The sequence below is a fragment of the Triturus cristatus genome, chromosome 1_2 (genome assembly GCF_964204655.1).
Source record: "Triturus cristatus chromosome 1_2, aTriCri1.1, whole genome shotgun sequence".
Taxonomy (NCBI): domain Eukaryota; kingdom Metazoa; phylum Chordata; class Amphibia; order Caudata; family Salamandridae; genus Triturus; species Triturus cristatus.
Genome location: NC_140580.1, coordinates 83,800,219 through 83,817,487, shown reverse-complemented (window position 1 = coordinate 83,817,487; position 17,269 = coordinate 83,800,219). Strand labels below are relative to the sequence as shown.

At 44.7% G+C, this 17,269-nt stretch overlaps 1 protein-coding gene across 4 annotated transcripts in view; it reads left to right on the top strand.

Annotated features, from left to right (window-relative positions):
* Positions 1-17,269, top strand: part of LOC146866845 (scavenger receptor cysteine-rich domain-containing protein DMBT1-like) — a 398,665-nt gene that overhangs the window by 298,997 nt on the left and 82,399 nt on the right. For all 4 annotated transcript variants that reach the window (XM_085602310.1, XM_085602301.1, XM_085602292.1 and 1 more), the window contains one exon: positions 11,780-11,997. In XM_085602310.1, coding sequence (XP_085458436.1) covers positions 11,780-11,997 — 218 coding nt within the window. The remainder of the gene's footprint in view (positions 1-11,779; positions 11,998-17,269) is intronic.

The following is a 17,269-nucleotide window of genomic DNA, read 5'->3' as shown; positions in this document are numbered from 1 at the left end:
GTGACATACTGGTCTGATTACTTACTGGTAATCTCCACTTCTAGGATGCCAGATTTTCCTAATCACTATAGTTACTAAATCAAGGTCAACTTTAATTCTGGCCTCATCTAATAGAACTTATTCTATACAAAATATACCATAACCTGTATTTTTACCTTTACCTATATATTCTGCAGTGCTTAATTTGTGCCGAAGGTTAGCACCGGCACCTATTTGACAGGGCCGGGTCTACGTCACACCACCACGCTTCTGCAACTCTGACTCTACGTTATATAATTGGTCATGTGGTAGGCAATGTGAATGACAGTTTACACAATGAAATTACCGCAGGCTCAGACGTGGCCCGCTGCGCGCATCACACATGATTCATATTACTGACTAACAGGCTCTTTTGATATCCTTCCCCGTGTACATTAGTGGATTGGGTAAACGGTGGGGTTACAAATCCAGTGCTGAATCTCATTGACTCATTTCATCCAGTGCTGAATCACCTGGCAGCACTGGGGCCCCAGACAGCATGGCATGAGCATTCAGTCTTTTGCCATATTTCCTGCCAAAATCAAAACATCAGCTGCCTTTAGGTCATACCTCTTGAGGGAGGTGAAACTCACGGCGGCAGTACAGATGCTGTGACTTCACAGACCGTCCGTCCGGCTCATTTGACTTATTCCAATGGTGAGGTATTTCAAATTTGCTTTAAGCTGTGCGGCGCCACAGCGGATGGACTGCGGCCCTTTAGTGTTGCTGTCAATGGGCGGGCCGTAGCCCGGGACACTGATTGGGCAGGGGGCTGAGTTTGATTTTGCGGGTGTAGGGTTGTGCTCTGCTGCAGGCAGCGTGTGCGTGTATCTTTTTTCAGTATGCCAAGCCTCAGCACACCTACGCGCACGCCTGTCCTTGCCATTACTTATCAGGGTTCACAGGCAGAGGATTAGCCCGACGTTGAGTGCAGGCAGCAGGAGGCCTAGGCCACCTGTAGGCCTAGGCCATCTATTGAATAAAGGCAGGCAGGCAGGCCAGTGCCCGGCCACCCACCACCACCAGCAAACTGTAGGTAGCAACCCTGGCTGCTTTATTTAATTTTGGAGCGTGGTGGGTGGAGTGACACTGTCTGCGACCGATGGTCACTGGCGTTGTAGGAGTAGGCTAGCTCCGGCTCCCACAGGCGTGATGAAGTCCAGTCCTCCGGGGTTAACTTTAAAGGCCCTGCAGTCTGCACCAGCCCTGCTGCCCTTCATCCAGCAGACCTGCCTTCTCCTGGCACTGGCAGTGGCACTGGCAGTCAATAGAGTAGGTTTTTGAGTGTTTCCCGCACCCGAGCCAGTGGTCCTCCCAGGCAGTGTTGGGTCATGGCTGCAAGGCTTGGGCCCCTCCCCCTAGGCTTGCAGCGGTACCATAAAACATGGCTGTGCGGCCTACTCTGGAACCCTACTATGGCATTATACTTGCACATAGACAGTGCTGACTGCGGCGGCATGATTGCTCAGGGCAGGCCTTGGACAGTTGACTTCACAGTTCACTTCATGCGAGTCCAAGCCGGCATGCCCTGAGCATTCATGCCTCCAGCACCGACCATGTGCACATACAATACCAAGGTCTACTGTTGCAGGACCCATGGTAGTAGGGGCCCCCAGTAGGCCTTGCAGTCGCAACCATATTTTACCTCAGCAAATCCCAGGGGGAGGGGCCCCAGCCTCGCAGATATGACCTAACACTAGGAAGCCCAGGTGGAATGGTATGTTTTTCATTAGATTGATAAAGTATAATGCTTCCATACTGCATGGGTGGTGTTTGTGGTGGTTTTCGCATCGTTATGTTTCTTTACCGTTCTATTCTGCCCTGCATTAACTGTGGGACATATATGCTTTCGTTCCCAGATAAAGTAAGTTTACTGTTGAGGTGCATTAGCATAGAAGCTGCGCGTGGGTGCCATGTTTTGCCTCTGGATACGATTGAGGTGCACTGTGCTCAATACTTATCTTGTAAAATTTTAAGGGCAGGGGCCTCAAGGCTTTCTGGGGCCTGTCGACGCAGCCACATGGCGAGGTTGCTTAATTTCCCCCATTCCTCTTTCTGCACCTCGCTCCACTTCTGTTCATATTTCTCGCTCTTGCAGGTTCTCTATTCTCCGTCGTCCTTTTCCAATTATCTCTCCCCTCTTCTTTCTCCCTATTCCTCCCCTCTCTTGCTATATATGAGGCCAGGGCTGCCCCTTACTCAGTGAAATAAATATTTCTTCACTTGGTCTTAATTTGTAATTCTGGATGGTTCAATACTTGTTTACAGTCCTCTGTATCACCTTTTTAACAAGTTTTTTCTGTCTTTATTTGTGTCAATAATCATTTATGGATAGATGAGATGGGACTAAAACAGATTTGAATTGTATAATTCTTGTACATATATATTTTTTAAAGTGTATGTTACAAAAGGGAAAACGCCGGTTTTGGATGATTTCCTCCGTAGTTTTTTTTTCTTTCTGTCTCTTTTTTCTTAATTTTTATGTACCCTAACCATGCCTGTAAAATATTGCCCACAAGAGCACAACAACTGTGTTTAATAAGTCAAAATACATAAAAAATAGTCTGAATTGTATCACTTTTAGGACTGAGATGGTATGTAGTTGTGTTGGTACTGTCACTGGCAGCCCTGGCAGGGGCAATGGGCTTCCGAATCTCCCGAAAAGGTCCTTGGCACTTATTTCTTTTTTACAAATTAAGCACTGGGGTACAGCAACTAGAGTCAGTTGGTGGGGCCACTGGTGAAAGTGCGTGGAGCCGAGGAAAGTGGGTGTGGCCTCCTAAAAAAATTGGAGCACCTGCGCCTCATATTTTACAAATTAAGCACTGATATTCTGGCATGCAACCCTCTTTCAATTGCATACATTTTGTGCTACACAAAGCAATGGGAAGGAGTAATGATCAGGCCACATACGGTAGCCAGATAACACAATCAGAGAAATGAACATCAGTGGTAAACAATGAGGGTGTTACCACCTTTTCTGTGTCCTTAATTTCAGGACTTATTATATTGAATATCTATCAAAACCACAGCAAGCCATGACCTCCAGCCACCAAACAAACAGATGATCACACCCCAAATTCTGTAGCACTGTTAAAAACAAATGAACCCCAATGTACTTATCTGCCAAATAATTTACTGAACGAATTGACAACTGCTAGAGGAAATTTCTATTTTTTTTATTCGCTTACTGTTCCTCAGGTGACACAGAAAATAATTTATTTCTGAGGAAATTTGTATGTGGATTAGGTAAATGGGCAATGCCATGCAAATAAGGACAATGCCACCAAAGAGTAAGAGGAAAAGAAAAGGAAAAGACATTATATAGATTGTGGATTCCACTTGAAAAAAACGTCTGTCTTAAACCACTCCTGAAGAAGCTTTAAAGTGCCAGTTGCAAGAGGGCCTTTATTTGGCCTTAAATCCTTCCTTTAACATTGTTTAATTTTACATGAAGTTTCAACGTACTTTCTATTGACTTATCCTCCTTTTAAAAGAGTTCCTTGGGTGATCCTTATGAGCTTGCATATCACTACTTGCTTCGTCATCAGAGGCTAACTGTTTTGGGCAACTTTACTCTGCACATTGAGAATGCTATGGGCACTCTAGCAGAACAGGTTGCTGGCACTATGAATACCTAGGGTCTGGCCCAAGTTATATATTCACCCATGCACAGCAAAGAACATATTTTCTAACAGTATTGGTTCTCTAGTGAACAAGTATGTGCAGTTAACTTCTCTCCCCTTGCTTGGTCATATTATAATTTAATACATTTTAATTTAGAATTCATTAAAAGGGAGCGTCTCCTAAGAAACTTTAAACAAATTCTTTAAACAAATTCCTACTTGATAGTGTATGATTATTAATATCTCCAGTCTCGTTGATACTTTGGGTTTAACTTCTTTGCTATGACTTTGGATCCAATGCTTTATCACATTATACTAAGATCCCAGGGGTAGTTCTTGATTGAGACATTCCTACAAAACTTTATAGGGCAGATTCTCTGAAACCCACTATAGCCCTATAGCCCACTACCGAGGACTATACCAATTGTTAAAGGCCCTGAACCAGAGCATTCCACCCACTGAGGCCACTAAATTAACCTAAGCATAAACCCCTGGTAAATCTGGCACAGAGCAGACAGGCTTAACTTAGGGTAATGTGTGAAGTATTTATACAGTACCAAAAAGCAATAACGTCTAAATGTCAAACAATAAAAATACGAAGCTGAATTAGAAACATAGAGAACAAGTTAATGTGCAAAATGACACCAAAATAAAAAAAATACAAAAAGAGGAACCAGAGGTATGATTTTTTATTTTTATTTTATGGGAAAATAGCACCAAAAAGCGAATAGCATCAATAGTAGTCAGAGGTCAGGATAATTCAGAACCTAGGCATGATTTGAGAATCACTGTGATGGAGCCCTGGTAGGATACATACATCAAGTAGATTGGTCCCAGTGAAGGTCTGAAAGTCAAAAAGTTTGTAGGATTTTCAGATTTTTTATCTAGAAATGGACTTGTCATTTTTTAAAGAAAAAGCTGTCTACCCAAGGGGACAAATCTAAGAGTGGGTGTAACACATAATTTGCTGTAGTGTATTTATGTCCAATTACTGCAAAATTACGCAAGATTGTGTGGAATTACATGAGGTGCATAACCCTGCATTAGCTCAATTTTCTTAGCACAAAATGCACCCTTTGCATCCAAAAAGAACCGTGGGATGTATTTTACTCTAGGAAAATAGTGTTATATGCAACAGAACAGGATCAGCAGCACCAAGCAACCACTCGTGCTCTGTTCCTGTGCACATCAAGAGACCTTTTTGTCCTAAATTACATGAATGGGCGTAATCAAATAATTTTCTGTAATTTCTCGTCACAAGTGTAATGCAAAATTACAGAAATTTTCCCAACTACTCCGGTGTTAATAGAATTTTGGAACACGCCCAGATAAATCTTAAATTGAAGCCAGTGCCGTGCAACTGTCAGTCAGATATCTGCTGCAGGTTGGTCCAGCTTAAGGCTCTGGAGCTTTTGAAGTTCTTGTTTGAAAAAGTTTGTAAGTCCTGAACCAGAAAGGGACTTTGCCATTTTTTAAAGAGGTGCTAGAGAGTTTCAGGAGGACAAATATGAAATTCAGTCTGATGTCCTGGAACTGCCATTTGGGTACTTTTTGTGGTAGGTATCCTTGGATCGGGAGCTAAAGATTTCTGAAATTTTCCTTGTTTCCAAGCAACTACAGAAGGTCACTTCCAAGCCCTCTAAGACTTCAGGTGGCACCTAGAGACTTTCAGGGTGCCAGGCAGAGGCAACTACTAAAGTCCAGTCAAAGTTGTAGTTGCCACTGCTTACCTGGGAATCATACTGAAAAGGCCTATTGCAGTTGTTTTTGTACCTGTAACCACACAGGAGACCAGCCAGTTGAGCCCTGGAGTCCACTTCTTTGTCCGAGTACAAGAGGGAGCAGATCCAGTCCTTCAGAGCTCCTTGCACGTCACAGACAGCAGGTTTAGTCATCTTCTGTTCTTTTGCAGGTACAGAAAGTGTTCTGTAGGGGGTGCCTTGTGGGGCCCCATCATTGCCTAGTGATAGCTAATAGGTGGGAATTACTCCTGAGCGCTCCCTAACCAATGGGATAAAAGTTACCAAGGGCAACCCTATCCACCTTTCCAGTAGTTCCTGTCTGCTTTACAGAAAACAGGCACAGAATGCCATGTGCCAGGGCATTTTCAATATGGCGAAAGCCTTTCTCAACACTAAACTTGGGCTCTGAAGGTTGTGGGGGAGTGCACAACTGTAATTACTAGTGTCCCACCACAGCCAATACTAAAGTCAAGTTTGAAGCAGGCAGTGTACCTACAACAAACCCAGATACAGATATCAACACATTTCTCAAAATGCGCCCACATACACATTTAAGTTTTCTGACTGTTTTGCTGGGGGTCAAGTTTTATTTTCACTTTGATCTGGATTAGTCAATGCCTAATTAACCTTCACAGATCAACACACTCTTCCTTGGGTCAATGGACCATTAGTCGAGTAGTTGATGGTGATAATAACAAATTAACTAATTTATCTTATAACTCTCAATAAAATAATCACAGACTCTGGGTAAGATTCAATATATTTTATCTAATAACTCAGTCAAAATTGAACGCTCATTTGTACAGGTTCACAGTGCAAATCCCATCAACTTCCAAGGGAGAGAAAAAATAATTTATCAAATACATTCAATTTGTAGACTCATTCAACAAATTAATGCAATTAGGAGTGACAGATGAAGAGACAAAATACCTAAGAATCATACATTTGCAACTGATATGCAAAGAATGTAAGGGAGAATAATAATTACCTAACAGTGAAACAGGGAAACCCAACCCTCTGGCCAAAGGACTGGTGGTGGTCACCTGATTTAGAGTCAGGTGACAAAGACTGTAGGACAGGATCATGACAGGGAAATACTTACTTAACTTCTCTAGACCCCCGACGCACCGGAACACATCCCTTTCTTACACTCTCTCCCTCCTCAATATTCTTCCGCAGATCTTCAATCTAATCAGGCTGTCTTTCAGAAATGAATCTTCCCAGTCTGGGTTATCTTCTTTCCAGCAGCTCTCGCCCACACCTCACTCAGCATCGATGACGATCTCTTAACTTAAGTCTCTCTAGTTATACTCGGTAATTTGGCATGTCCCACCCTCAAAAGTTACAAATATCAGTGAATCATGGACTGTGATTGGGCAGTGGCAGGGGAGTTGTCATCACCGCATGCTGTTATGTTCAAATTCTTACCTAATGCTTTGTTTAGCAAAGCCCTTCCCCTTTAGCTCATTTATTATTCTGCCGTATTATTTTCCCATGCATCTATTGTATCAATTTAAACAATTTTTCAATAGGATTCTACAATCGATCAACATGTTCACACAACAACTCGTCCTTGGCTCTTGGCAGCCTGTCAACAATCCGGTCAGCGGGTCACAATTTTACCACACCACGCATGTCCAAACAGACGTACATCTTCACCGCCATCTTTTTCATTGGCTTAGTGTATTAGGCCAAAACATACACTATTAATAAAAGGAACATAAACAGATATTAATTTCTTAGATATGTAATTGTCACTGTTCACCACCCTCTTCTACTCTATCCCATGTTAAATTCTCTTTCTTTAAGCAAAAGCATTAGCAGTAACGTCTTTGTTTGAAATGCAGGCAAGCATATGTCAAGCATGCGGTGCCTCCAGACCTAAGGTTAGTAATCTTTGTGCATGCATGAAAGTTTCCCTCTCATTTACGCGGCACTGGTTTGCACATGCGCAACGCGTTTTTCGGTTTAAAGCGGGATTTTGGTTGCGTAGCAAATTATTCTTTGTTATTCAAGCGTTCATAAAGCTCTTTTTCCCATATGTAAATGTCGTGTGCATGTTACTTTTCTCTTATTTACTATTCCTAGTTATCAACACCTGTTAATGAGAGATTAATCCGAGCAAGTTTCTTTTCTTTGAATCCTTGCTCCATTAGGACAAAAGCAGGATCTGTCACTAGCCAGACAGGGGATACACCAGATTTGTCCTGGCATCCTGTTCTTTCCCTTTCAAGTGTGCAAAGTAATACATGGGTGAATTTAACATTGTGGTGTCAACAGAATAGCCGCAACCCCACCATGCACTATTGCATGTGTCCTTCCTTCCTGCCCCTTTGATCAGTCCCAGGACCCAACCCCTGGGCCCCATGACTGGTGAAGTGTCCTGAGAACCCCATCCCCTGGGACACTGCTGTGTTCCTTGCCCGGGAGAGTGCAGGCAGAAAATATAAACTTTATTCCTTGCCCGCACTCTCCCAGGCAAGTAATGCTCTTTGCCCCTGAAAAAAGTTGCTCCTGCCTGGGTGTTAGCAAAATAGAGCCAGCTTCCACAAGCACCACAATGGGTGCTAGCTGGGGAGCCCGCAGGGGCCACTGGAGCCCCCCCCCCATACCCCCAACTTAAAAAGAAAAATGTGTGGATGCGCTGGGTGGGCACCAGGGCACCCACTGAAAAAGTGTACTGGCGGCCTCCCGCTGGCACCACAATAGCTGCTGGGCTGCGGGGCTAGTAGGGTCTGCGGTGGGCCTTCAGGTCCCCCCTGGGGCCCCAAACTTAAAAAGAAAAAAAACACATAAAAACTTCAATGGCAGGCTCCCGCCTGCACCACGGCTGGGGAGCTAGCAGGAGTCACGGAGGTTCGCAATACGCAAATATTATTATTCACTGCTCCTGCAAGGAGCGCCCTACAATGGCCAACAAGGGCTTTTTTAAATTATACTTTTTCTTCCAGGTGGTGACCCTAGAAGGGGCAGGTTCACTACCAACTATTTTTTTGTGGACGCCTACATGGAGCACAATAGACCCCCAGCAACATAAAACAATAACCCAATAAGTCTCTTGGGTCATTGAATCCATGACCCCAGAAGAGCTCACTATATTTTTTTAAAGCGCTCCGAGCTGAATCTGTATGCTATTTAGCTGGAGTGCAGGGACCCCTTGTGGTTGATTTTATTGCTGCACTTTGTCACCTAAAAATGTTGAAAAAAGACTCAAAGACGTGTTTAATGTTTTTTTAAACTTTTCTAGAAATATGTTTGAGACAATCGCCATTTTTAAACATTGCAATGTGTGAATTCATGAAATATTCATTTGATTATAGTTCTTGGTGACCTTTTGACAAAGTCAATATGCCTGCTTTATATATATGTTGATGTGCTAACGTCTTGATAAAGCCCTTGGTCCCAGCCACTTTTATATTTTGGTATTTTGAGCCTTTGACAAAGCCAGCAGGTTTGTCTTACTTAAATTGATACTGTTCATATTGTTCCATGACATAGTCAGCAGTGTGCACCAGTTGGTCGTAGGGTCTGACCACATGTGGCTTGGTGTTGGGTGCTGATTGGGGTTGCATCTAGCCCCATGCCATGAATGGTGATAGACATCTTACTTTTTGTAAAAAAAATAATAATAATTTACTAGAAAAACCAAAGGTTAAAGTGACGTTATAGTTAGGAATTGGATTAATATCTAACTTTAAACCCTAGAAATTCCTTGAGGTTAATGGAAAGCTATAGTTAGACCTTGTGGTGTGCAGTGTAGGGTTGGTGGCCTTTGGCTGTGGGATAAAGTCCCCTTGGCTTCAGAGCGTCATTGGGGACCAACTACCCCTCCTGTTACCACCAGTAAGTCCCACACAGTGGGTTTGCTGAGAGGTTTTCGGTGACCCTCCTCCCAGGCCGATTTTGGCCCCATGGACCCCATCCACTAGGGCCTGTCCTTTAAAAAAAAAAAATATATTTTTAAAAATTCCTAAAAAGAGAGGGGGTTCGCAGCCCTCCTCCTGGGCCGATTTCGGCCTCGGGACCCCATACCATGGGACCTGCCCACAATATTGGGTGCCCTGGTCCCACCCAGGGCACCTAGTTTCTGACGGTAGGGTGACGGTAGGGAGGAGTCTGAAGGCCCCATTGGTTAATGCCGGCTCCCCACGTCCTGAGGGAGCCAGCATTGCTTTTGAACTAAGAAAGCTGCTAAGATGCAGCTCCCTCTGTCCAAAAGCAATTCTGCTCTGCTTTGAGTACACAAGAGTGCTCTGCTTACTTGAAACAGAGCACTGTTTGCTATAGCTTGGCAGGAGTGGTGCTCCCGCCAAGCCATAGCAAACTGAAATGTCTTGGGGGTGGGCACCCGGGGACAATGCTGGAACCATCCCTGGGGAGTGGCAGTCCCCAGGGCCATCTGGTGCTCCAAGAAAGGGGCCATGAGGCCCCCTCCTTTCTTTAAATTTGCCCCAGGGAGGTGGTGGTTCCTGGGGCTGCAGAGGGGCTGCATGCCCCCCCACATTAATTCAATGTAATGCCCCAGCAAGGTGGCAGTCCCCGGAGTTGCAGAGACCCATCCTGCCCCCTACACTCTTTTGAAAAAGCTCCGAGCAGATGGCGGTCCCCGGGGCTGGGGGGGCACGGCCCCCCCCACTGATAAAAATGTAACCCACAGGGAGGTGGCAGGCCCTGATACTACGGGGGGTCCATGCGGGCCCCGCATTATTACCTGGAAAGCCCTGGCTAGGAGGGTGTCCAAGAGGCCAGTCCATTAATTAAATAAACAAGCCCTGGTGAGGTGGTGGTCCCTGGGGTGTGGGCGTGCCATGTGGGCACCCCCCTATATTATAACAAAAACCCCAGGGAGGTGGTGGTCCCTGGGGTTTAATTAACCTCTAGTGGGGGGGCCTGTTCGCCCCCCCTCCATTATTAAAACAATGACCCCAGGACCTGGCCCACCCAAGGCGGATAATGAATGAAACGCGGAAGCCCGCGCTTCCTGTTTAATAAATGTTTTGGCCAGATCCTTGTATCCTGCCGCACTTGTTAAACAAAACATGCTCTTTTGGCTCTAGGGTGCCAGGGTATACCCTGCCTTTTTTTCTTTTCTTTTTTTAAATTTTTTGTGAGACTTGGTTCAACCGAGTCCCAATATGGCTGCCAACACTTCCTGGTTTAAGTGTTGGAAGCCAATCAAATTTCAGTAGGGTTTCAGTAGGCTGTTGGGCCCCCAGATATCTATCGTTTTTTAAACTTAAATATCTCTGAAACTACTGAACGAATTTACACCAAAACACAATAAAGCACACTTTCTGGACCAACATCTAGATTTCTGCCAAATTTCATGTAATTCCGTTCAGCGATTCGGGCTGTAGTCATGTTCAAAAAATGAAAAATCCCCATTGACATAACATAGAGAAAACGCGTTTTGAGATGCCCCTTGTTCCTCTGCCCCCACTGGACGGATTACCCCAAAACTTTCAACACAGCAGCTGAACCAAAAAGGAGAAGTTTTGTGAAGATTTCCTGAAGTTTCCTCAAGCAGCACCAATCTTATTGCCTTAACAAAAAACATTTTCCTATGCAAACTTTGGTCCTAACTATAACTATCTACTGGTGACTGCCAGTAGGTAACAAAAATATGTGTATATATGTATATATTTTCCTCCATGCGGCTCCTTTTTACTGACTCTCCTGGCGCTCTCGAGTGGTGTGGAACCCCACGGCCGAGCCTGGCAGTCCAATATTTCAAACACTCCTCTCCAACGGCAAAAAAGAATTGGGTCGCACTCCCGGGACGGTTCAATTCATGTTTTTACTTTCAAACCAAATAATATCATAGAAACATCAGAAACCAACGTGTTTTAGTTTCACTGAGACCTTTATCACGGTAATGCCCGTATGTGCATTGCAACCGATATCTACACTTTAATGCATTACATCTTTCCTGTAGAACATTGCTAGGCGTTATGGGAGTTGTAGTTTTGAAAAAATAAGTAACGAAATATGTGCAAAAAAATGAAATTAAATTAAAATTGAATTCATATCCATAAGAAAATTCATTAATTTAGAACCCAATCTCTAATCAAGCTTTTGTTCTCGTCACTTTGTGACAATTTTATAACCATTCATCGTTTTATGCATCATAAATCAAAAAACGGCTATTTATACTTATTTACAATGGGCAATCAAACCCTCTGTGAATACTCTCAAAGATGGTAACCAGAGCTGCTGGATATATGTCCCTGTCCCTAATTGGCATGGTAAAATATAAAAATCCGCAAAAACTCTTCCCAAGTGGGATGCACTCTCCTACTAGTAGTTTAATGACACATCTCTCACGTCAGTTTCAGTATTAATGATTCTTGCAATGAGATCTATGCTGAATATTTTGCTTCCTTCTCTCAACAGCCTAGAACCCTCTAATGGCTGCAGTTACGATTATGTTGCTGTCTATGATGGGCTGCTCGGTTCCTCACCTCTCCTGGGGACGGTGTGCAATGATTCCGTTCAGAGCTTCACCTCCACGTCCAACAGTATGGCCGTTCTATTTACAAGTGATGAGAACATCTCAAACGCTGGATTCCACGCCTACTATTACTCTTACAGATGCGACACCAATAACGCAGGTAGGTTCAGCCCAAAGTGAGGAACTGAGGGCTTACTTACAAGCCCCTTGCGCCACTTTTGCGTCATCTTTAACATGGGAAAAGTGACGTAGGTGTGCCGCAAGGGGCTTGTAAATAAGCCCCTGAGAATGTATGAAAGTGACTGTCCATATTGAACAGTGTTAAACTAAGATGCGTGGTTAATGAAGAAACTAACGGGCTTATTTACAAACCATTGCATCAGCAAGGCTGCAAATTGTGAGGGCCATTTTAAGACTGTCTACTTTTACGTGGTATTACCAAAATTAGCAAATCGCATTACTACAACTGGTACTTCTGATATTACTGTATATTTAAGATAAATTGTGGAATTTATTGGGAAATTGGTTTAGTATGTTTTGCTTGTCCTAACAGGTATAGCCTTGCCATGACCAGATATATTACCACAGCTTTCTAAAAATCATTTCCACATGACTTAGATAGAAAAAAATAGGTTAACTGCAATGATATCTAGTTACCACACATTTAACTCAATTTTCACAAATCTACGAATCTCCTGGCTGAGTTTCATATCAGTATCTTACACAGCCTATGGCCATCAGGACAAATCAATGTGCTTGATGGGAATGTACATTGTGTATTTCAGTGGGTTAATGCCCTGCCAAAGACATCTGTGAGAATTCTACAGATTGCAAGATCGAATCTCATCTGTACCTATTCAACCATCCTTTCTTCCGTGGCAGTGAGTCAATACGAGTAACAGTGAGTTTACTCAAACCTACCCACACTGCTACAGTCAGACAAAGAAAGCTGTGTGGTCCTTTCTCAGATGTCCTACATTCATTTCAGCCTGAACACTGACTCACGCTGCGTCGCTCTCATCGACTCCTGCCTATCTTCTTTCTTTTATCTCAGGTTGCCTCGCAAGTCCACACGAGTAGCTTAGCAAGGTTAACATGGGCCCTGAGGCTAATAAGGGAAATGGGACTCTGTGTTAGAGATTTTATTATACACCAAATTGGGAGAAGGCAGTCTCTCAGACCCCTCGGCCTGCTTTGAATGGCAGAGTCAAGAAAGCAACCTCCGAATCAGTGGTCCAACCTTTTCATGGGATGAGTTGCTGAGCCCCTCTATCCGAATAGCATCGCTGACTTCGCATGAGGGTGCATTCCCTGCTTGGGGGATGGGTATGTGTGTGTGTGTTCCTGTGCTTGTGTTACCTGCAGGCAGCATAACTGTACTTGATAATATGAAGCAGGAGATAGATTGGTTTCTTTCTTTTGTTTGTGCTGAAAAAACTGTCTGTAGCCCATTGCTCAAAGACTCCTCAAGTTCAGCTTGGATTTTACAAAGGTCTCTAAATCTTAGACTGTTGTGATGACGTGTGGTGGCACACTAAGCTAAGAAAGGCGGAGCATATTTACAAGGGCTTTATCTCCGCTTTTTTGGCTTAAAAGCGGAGATAAAAATATCGCCCTATTTACAAGAGGGTGCTAACATGCATAATCGCATGTTAGCAACCTTTTTCCCAACGCTTCCCTTTGCATCTCTAATGATATCGCTGATGTTCACATCGCGATATTTACAAGGCAGCCCACAGGATTTTAGAACACCTTAGATTTTGGCGAAAACGGAAGTTTTCGCCAAAATCTAACGTCTGCTAAAATCCAGACTTACCTATGCTTTACATAGGGGGTGGATTATGCTGATACGATCACAGGGTCGTATCAGCAAGGTTATCACCGTTTTGCACGGAACATCGCTGGAAAACCAGCGATGTTCCCTGCAAAACGGCGATAACCTCGCTATCTCTGGAATTTTAATCGCCCTGGAGAAACGCGTTGTTAATAACGCGCTACCAGGGCGATACATTCCAGAGATAGCCTGCGATAAAAAAGGTATCGCTAAGCACGGCCAGCGATAATTATCACTGGCTGTTGATAATATGCTCCGGCATCCCTTCAGTGCTAGAGAATCTCATGTACCCTGTAGTCCCATGAGGAACAGTGCCAAGACTGATTTGCATATGGCTGGGTCTGAACTGGGGTGGCAAAGTGAGCTAGAGAATGATGATGGATTCAACCCAGATCTAATAGCGACTAGGGGTGAGTGTCTAAAAAGTTTCAGTGCACCGTCCGTCATCTTCTTGTGTATGCTTTGGGCATCATTACACACGTAGATTTTTTTTAAAACATGCTTTATTGATTTTATAAACATATACAAAAGTAAATGACACATTTTACGGATATTGTTCACCATTAAACGAGCAAGCTTAGATCACCCTACCAAAAACAGTGCAGGTTACTGGCTACAAATGATAGTTTCAGGAATGCCAGCTCGTCCACATATATGGGGTAAGTACAGTTACAGTCAACAACCTTAGGACAATGGTAAATCCTGAAGCACCGTTGGGATGTGTCAAATTTACGGCACTGAAATAACTGGGACAGGTACGGGGCAAAGAAATGGGCTGGGGAGAAGGGTTCTTGATGAAAGGATAGGGCAAAACCCATGAGTATATTATAAAGCGAAGGGAGAGTAGGGTCTTAACTATGAAATGGTTCAATGTTCAGCACAATAGGAGGCAAGAATATAGACTGAGGGGTTCCATTCACTACGAGAGCCCTCCGGGGTTGGTGCAATAGAAGCAGGGACTTCATGGGGAGGGAGTAGAGGGAGTCTTCTGGTAGGTACCTTGAAACCATGATAGAAACAGGTCCCATAGGGGGGCAATAGGCTGTTGGCACTGTCCTCTGGCTTCCTGTCTATGGAGTGCCATCACATCGGCCCTGCCCAGAACACCACCACTAGCCTCCTAGCTGCAGTAATGGGGAGGGGTCATACCTTTCCAGCGTATTGTCACAGCGTGTTTTGCCAGGACAAGAGCTAAATCAGTGAAGTGAGATGCATTTTGTATTTATTCTGGTGCTTATAAATGCCTAGCTATCCTACCTCTCAAGTGTCAACAAATGGACGGCTCATGGCTGAGGCATTACTCCTAAGGACGTCTTTCCAGTACTGGTTGAGCTGCGGATAGTACCACAAAACCTGCCAGAGGTCAGCTGGTGGAGCCTGATATCAGACATTCGTATCCGGAGCTATGCAGTATATAAAATTGAATTAATTGCTGCCTGATGTTGCGAGACATAGTATGTGGGTGCGCTAATTCCCTCTGCTACTCCGTGTCATGTAGGGCTTGAGAAAACACTGTTTCCCATGTGTCTCAGAGTGTTGAAGGGAGAGCTCATGAACCAGGTCACCAACTGTCTTCGGTCTCCCAGAGTATAAAATGTCCACTAGGGTGTTGGTAGGCAGTTCAGAATCCTCCACCTGCCGCTTCTCCCTCAGAATTGTACGGAGAAGGCCACACAGTTCCTGGTGAAGCCAGTAATGGACCACCAATTCTTGGAAGGAAAGCAGTTGTACATTAGCAAATAAATTCCCAAGGGTTCACAAGCGGACTCCATCCCAGACCTGAAAGTCTTGTCTAATGAGAGCCCCAGCACCCTGAGGAAGGCCTAGCAGAGGGATGGAGGGAGTTCAAGTTGGGGAGGGTATGCCTTACAGGTGAGCCAGTAACTTCTTCAGATGCACCGGAGCACCACCTATACTAAACATGGGAGAATCTGAATAGCTCCTGCTCCTGGTATCAGGAGGACAAGGAGCACACTCGCGGTCAGGGGGGCGCAGCAGCGCCAGTGTCCGTCAAGTCATTCAGTGAGCCAATTATTGCAGCTGGTCTGCCAGGAAGTACAGTTAGAAATTAGGTGCTTCCTCCTGCCTACCTTGGGAGTTGTAACTTAACAATGGCCACTCTGCGCCTACTGCGATGCCAACTAAGGTCTCCCAACAATCTATGTAGATCTTGGAATAAGGATTGAAGTGGGAATATTGGGAGAATGGTGAAGTGGTAGAGCAGGCTGGGAAGCATCACTATTTTTTCTAAGGCTATGCCCCCCATTACAGAAAGTGGAAAGGTTTTTCCTAGAGGCGACCAGGGCCTGAAGGGAGGACACCGTTCAGATTAAATTTACCTCCGAAAGGTCAGGGTCTGAGTGGTGAACATTAACACCCAAGTATCGGAAGGAGCAACCCTCACAAAGCAGGGGCTCTCCGCTAATTATAATATAGGGTGCCTCTGCTGTCCTAGGCAAGATGCACAATTTTGCCCATCTCACTGAGAGGCCCAAAAGTTCCCTGATAGTGGACAGGAGACCGGCTAGCCCAGAGAGGTGATGATAAGATCATTGACATAAAAGAGAACATTGTCTGTGTATAAAGGAAATGATGTGGGTACAGTCCGGTTAGGGGATCCCCCACTGGTCTCCATTGCGACGGGCATGTGTGGCCAGTGGATCCAACGCCAGAGCAAACAGCTATAGGGATGGAGGGACCCCTGGCATGCACCATAGGTGCTGCATAGAGCAACCAGATGAACCTAATGGTACAGTCCCCAAATCCACAATGGCGCAGCACCACAAATAAATACCCCATCCCAGTGAATTTAAGGCCTTCTCTAGGTCCAGGACCATGGCAGGCATTCGAGGCAAGCCAGGCCACGCTCCCTCCTGGACTCGAAAAGATGCCTAATATTGAGAACTGTATTTTGCCCTGGAATGAAGCAGCACTGATTGCCTTGGACCAAACAAGGACAAATCTGCCGAATTCTGGAGGTAAAGACTTTCGTTAGAATCTTATAGTCTGTGTTTAAAATGGCTATGGGATGGTGAGAGGCTGGACATTGAAGGTCTTTGCCTGGTATCAGCAGGGAGACCAGTAGTGCCTCGCGCAAGGTCTTAGGGTGGTGGCCTGAGAGACTTGTATAACCTCACCAAATGAGGGGCTAGGACCGCCATATACTGCTGATATAATTCATTTGGGAGTGCATCAGTCCATGGGGTTTTTCTTGTCTCCAACTCTGTTATCACCTTCTTCACCTCTGTCACCATTACGGGGCATCAATGTCTAGTCTTTCAATCGATGAGAGGGCTGGTAGAGGGGCCTTGCATAGAAATCGTTGGATTTCTGGCGCAGGAGCATTTGGAAGTGGGCAGTATAGCACGGTGTAAAAAGACACAAATGCCTCATATATATGCCCCTGGGAATAAACAATCGCACCATCTGACCTCCAAAGTAGAGGTATTGGGGGCTATTGCATTTCCTTCCTGATCAGCAAGGCCAGTAGTCAGTCTGATTTGTCTCCTATAGAGTGGGATGTGATCACATATGCTCGGAAGTCCAGGCACCGTACATGCTTGAGTAGTTGTTTCACCCGCTCCCAGAGCAGTATCAA